This window comes from Salmo salar, chromosome ssa03 (assembly GCF_905237065.1).
Source record: "Salmo salar chromosome ssa03, Ssal_v3.1, whole genome shotgun sequence".
Classification (NCBI taxonomy): Eukaryota; Metazoa; Chordata; class Actinopteri; order Salmoniformes; family Salmonidae; genus Salmo; species Salmo salar.
Window position 1 is genome coordinate 56,057,073 of NC_059444.1, and position 5,160 is coordinate 56,062,232.

General features: G+C 42.8%; 1 protein-coding gene across 1 annotated transcript; it reads right to left on the minus strand.

Moving 5' to 3' along the window:
• Window positions 1-356: 356 nt before the first annotated feature.
• Window positions 357-3,832, minus strand: LOC106592586 (interferon a3-like). Its single transcript, XM_014183929.1, has 5 exons — window positions 3,818-3,832; window positions 3,587-3,658; window positions 800-952; window positions 560-658; window positions 357-443 (listed from the first exon to the last, which is right to left on the minus strand). Exons 1-5 carry the CDS (start codon window positions 3,830-3,832, stop codon window positions 357-359), a joined length of 426 nt encoding a protein of 141 aa, XP_014039404.1.
• Window positions 3,833-5,160: the final 1,328 nt, after the last annotated feature.

Sequence of the window (5,160 nt, forward strand, 5' to 3'; positions counted from 1 at the left end):
AAAAAAGATTCTGAAGTTAAGTTTGAAAAAATGGGTAAAATATATATTTTTTATTAAAATATTTTTCATTATTACAAAAACAAACATTTCCTATCAGGTTGCAATAATAAATACAGTATGCAATGGCCTTCATAAATACAAAAATAAATGTACGAAAACATTCTTACATTAGGATATGTATAGCCTAAATCAATCACATAATTATTCAGTATAAAAAATGATTTACTCCACAGAGTTGTGGATACAGTACTACACAATAAATAAATACGTTCAAAACAAATAAAAAAATGTGTAAATAAATAGTTGAATAAATAGATATATAAATAAATAATATCTACACAACACACACATAACGCTCATTGGATACTTAATGTTGTGTCTAGTCTATGTAGGTGTGCCAGCACCACTGTCCTTATGTCTTCCCAGCCGCTTGCGCTGTATTCCTGCATAAATGAAATAGACTTGTTAAGATTTGAGAACAGACACATGTTGATCATCATATAAATACATCCAGATTTGGTGAATTTACTCTCTTTGTAAGATAAATGGATCAACCTACCTCGCGTTTCAAGTAATTCTTCAGGAACTTGAAGTGAAGGCTCATCTTTTTGTTCACTCTTTTGACAGATTTTGATAGTCTAGTTTTCATAGACTTTACCTGTTAGAACAAAATACAAATAATTCATTTAATATTATGATTTGATTAACATGTAACCACTTATATTATAATCTAGTAGGATAGTATAATATTTTCCATTTTGCATTAATGTTTAAGAGGCGAAAATCACAAATGACATACGCATTGGTCCAGCTCCGAGGTCTGGCGATAGAGGTCATTCATAAACTTGTCAACTCCTTTCTGGTCCCAGGCGGTGGACTCATATTTACCACTGCTGTACAATTTCTTTATAGCGTTCAGAGTATGCGAAATGAAGGCCATCTGTTCCTCAGCCTAGAAGAAGAGTGAACTGTATTAGTATATGCCTTGTGAATTGATGGCAAATATCAGAAAATTTTTGCAAATTGCATATTCGTTATAACCTAATTATATACGCTGCATTCGGGAAGTGTTCAGAATCCTTCACTATCTGCACATTTTGTTACGTTACAGCCTTATTTTAAAATTGATTAAATATTATTTGTTTCATCAATCTACACACAATAACCCATAATGACCAAGCCAAAACATGTTTTTAGACATTTTTGCTAATTTATTCAAAACAAAAAACTGTTTTTGCTTTATCATTGTGGGCTATTTTGTTTAGATTGATGATGATTTTTTATTTATTTGTAATCAATTTGAGAAATGGTCGGTAACGTAACAAAATCTGGAAAAGGTGAAGGGGTCTGAATACTTTCCGAATTCAGTGTTTAATGTACTCTTAGAAAATGTCACGTCCTGACCAAAGGTAGTTGTTATTTTCTATGGTAGAGTAGGTCAGGGCGTGACAGAGGGTGTTTGTCTGTTTTTGTATTTCTATGTTCAGTTTCTAGTTTTGTATTTCTATGTTGGTGTTGTTTGGGTTGATCTCCAATTGGAGGTAGCTGATCCTCATTACCTCTAATTGGAGGTCATATTTAAGTTGATGTTTGTCCCACCTGTTTTTGTGGGTGATTATCTTTTGAGTAGTGTGTTTTCCTCTCTGCGTCACGGTTTGTTGTTTTTTGTGTATTCAAGTATTTTTCGTGTATTGCATTTAGTTTCACAATAAATATATTACGTGGAACTACGAACACGCTGCATTTTGGTCCGATCCTTCAAACAGCCGTGACAGAATAACCCACCACCAAAGGACAAAGCAGCGAGGAATGGAGCAGCAGGAGAAATGGACTTGGGAGGACATTTTGGACGGGGAAGGACCCTGGAGTCAGGCTGGGGAGTATCGCCGACCGAAGGAGGAACTTGAGGCAGCGAAGGCAGAGCGGCGTTTCTATGAGGTGCTGTACAAGCCACGAGGCAAGTGCGAGAGGCAGCCCCCCCCAAAATGGGGGGGGGGCACACGGGGAGATTGGCGGAGTCAGGTTGGAGACCTGAGCCAACTCCCCGTGCTTACCGTGGGGAGCGGGTGACGAGGCAAGCACCGAGCTATGCGGTGATGCGCACTGTATCACCAGTGAGCATTCACAGGCCGGTGCGATCTGTGCCCGCGCCCAGCATTGGTCGAGCTAGGTTGAGCATCCAGCCAGAACGGGTGGTGCCAGCTCTACGCTCGAGATCTCCAGTGCGCCTCCACGGCCCAGTATGTCCTGTGCCTGCTCCTTACACTTGCCCTGAGGTGCGTAGTTCCAGTCTGGCGCCTCCTATGCCAGCCCCACGCATCAGGCCTCCAGTGCGCCTGCCCAGTCCGGGGGGTCCTGTTCCTGCTCCCCGCACTCGCCCTGAGGTGCGTGTTACTAGTCTGGCGCCTCCTATGCCAGCCCCACGCATCAGGCCTCCAGTGCGCATCCCCAGTCCGGAGCCTCCAGCGACGCTCCTCAGCCCGGAGCCCCCAGCGGCGGTCTGCAGCCCGGAACCTTCAGCGGCGGTCCGCAGCCCGGAACCTTCAGCGGCGGTCCGCAGCCCGGAACCTTCAGCGGCGGTCCGCAGCCCGGAACCTTCAGCGGCGGTCCGCAGCCCGGAGCCTTCAGCAGCGGTCCGCATCCCGGAGCCTTCAGCGGCGGTCCGCATCCCGGAGCTTTCAGCGGCGGTCCGCATCCCGGAGCCTTCAGCGGCGGTCCGCAGCCCAGAACCTTCAGCGGCGGTCTGCAGCCCAGAACCTTCAGCGGTGGCCTGCAGCCCAGAACCTTGAGTGGCGGCCTGCAGCCCAGAGCCTCCAGCGGCGGCCTACAGCCCAGAACCTCTAGCAATGATCTACAGTCCGATTCTTTCGACGACGATCCACGGTCAGGTGGTAAAGAAGCAGAGGGATCAGTGGGTGGAGTGGGGGTTACGCCCCGAACCCGAGCCACCTCCATGGGGGGAGGCGCTAGATAAGAAGGTTCTGGGTACTGCATATGAGCCGCCATAGACATTAGTCGCCCACCCTACCCTCCCTTTGTGTTTTGTTGTTGGGGGGGGTTGTTGTGTGGGGGGGTTTGTTGTTGGGGGGGGTTTAGTTGTTGATTCTTTTTTTATTTTTTCAGGTGCGGTCAGAGTCCGCACCTTTGGGGTACTGTCACGTCCTGACCATAGTAAGTTGTTATATTCTATGGTAGTGTAGGTCAGGGCGTGACAGGGGGTGTTTGTCTGTTTTTGTATTTCTATCTTCAGTTTCTAGTTTTGTATTTCTATGTTGGTGTTGTTTGAGATGATCTCCAATTGGAGGCAGCTGATCCTCGTTACCTCTAATTGGAGGTCATATTTAAGTTGATGTTTGTCCCACCTGTTTTTGTGGGTGATTATCTTTTGAGTAGTGTGTTTTCCTCTCTGTGTCACGGTTTGTTGTTTTTTGTGTATTGAAGTATTTTTTGTGTATTGCATTTAGTTTCACAATAAATATATTATGTGGAACTACAAACACGCTGCATTTTGGTCCGATCCTTCAAACAGCCGTGACAAAAAAAAAGGTTATGGATAGAACTAAACCTGTTTATGCATATTTCTTACCTTGAAATTATTGACTTGTCTGTATTGTTTGTCAGGGAAAGTGATCTGAGGTTCTCGAGAGACTTCATGACCCTAAGATGCCAAAAAATATAAACAAAATATTGCATTATTATCACTGTACCAAAAGGAGTCAGCTAATTTAAATGAAACATAGCAGCTCATGAAATGTTGAAAAGATGACAAGAGCTCAATGACCAGGAACAAGTGAATAAACATGACCCTATATCCTACCATTTTCTGAAGCATCGTTCCGAAAGATAGCCTACTTCGTATAATTCCGAGAAAACAAAGTTGTCCGCAAAGGATAAAGAGATTAAGTGTTCTTCCTGATCGATCAATTTGTCGAATTCCCGAGTTCTGCCATGCTCCAACCTGTGTCGATCCTTTATACAAAGAGTCTGCAAGGTATTCCAAAAGTGAAAGGTGGAAGTTCCCTTACACTTTCATACCTGAGTGTTGTTTTACGTCTGGAGAAAATGCAGGGAAAGGACAGGTGCATCGCTCGAGTAATTCTTACATCTTGATTTATTTGCTATTTTATCATGAAATATTGTCCTTTCAACCAGGATAAACATCTGAACCCATTTTAGTCAGACTATGACCGAAATAAATATCACCATATAGAACAAAATTGAGATTGGCCTTTCACTTCGAAAAGAACAGCAATTTGATGTTTGAAAACGCAACACCTTTTCATTTACACACGGAAACGATGGTATCCAACTACGTTGTAACCACTTACTTAAAGGGTAATTGTGGTTTCTGGACCTCAGCTCATTATGTAAAGATACAGATGTATGGGTTCTATCAATTACACACTCAACATTACTGTATTTCGTTTTAGAAACGGGTTTAAGTGGTCTGATTTATTTTGGTAGACCCGCTCCTTTATGCTCCCGGTTTTCAGAATAAGACACTCGTAGCCTATGCAGCGGACAGGCAGTATAGACTTTGGCAATACTGCTTACCTTGGCATTAGTGCTTAAATTGGAGCCTATATTTCGGGTGCTTTTGAATCTGGGCCTACAGGCACTTGTGAGTAAAATATAGGTCTATCACATAGATCATTTGTCAAAGTATTCCATATTGGTGTGTTTTTATTGGACTTTTATTGGACTTCTATCCAGATATGTGTGTTGATGTTACCTCTGCATCTGTTTGTCTTTCCACTATAGAGACTGAAGAGTAACAGCATGGTTAGCATTGCTATACTCCATTGAACTAACATTCAGAATGTGGAGTTATAATTATGCTGCATGGTATCCAGTAAATGTGTACTTGATAGAATTAATAACTATCCGAATCAACAATGTTTTACAGTGATATGATGATGTCTACCTCTCTGGGCTAGGTGGGACGAATTCGTCCCACCTACGCAACAGCCAGTTGAATCCCGTGGCGCGATTTTCAAATATCTTAGAAATACTATTACTTCAATTTCTCAAACATATGACTATTTTACAGCATTTTAAAGACAAGACTCTCGTTAATCTAACCACACTGTCCGATTTCAAAAGGCTTTACAACGAAAGCAAAACATTAGATTATGTCAGCAGAGTACCCAGCCAGAAATA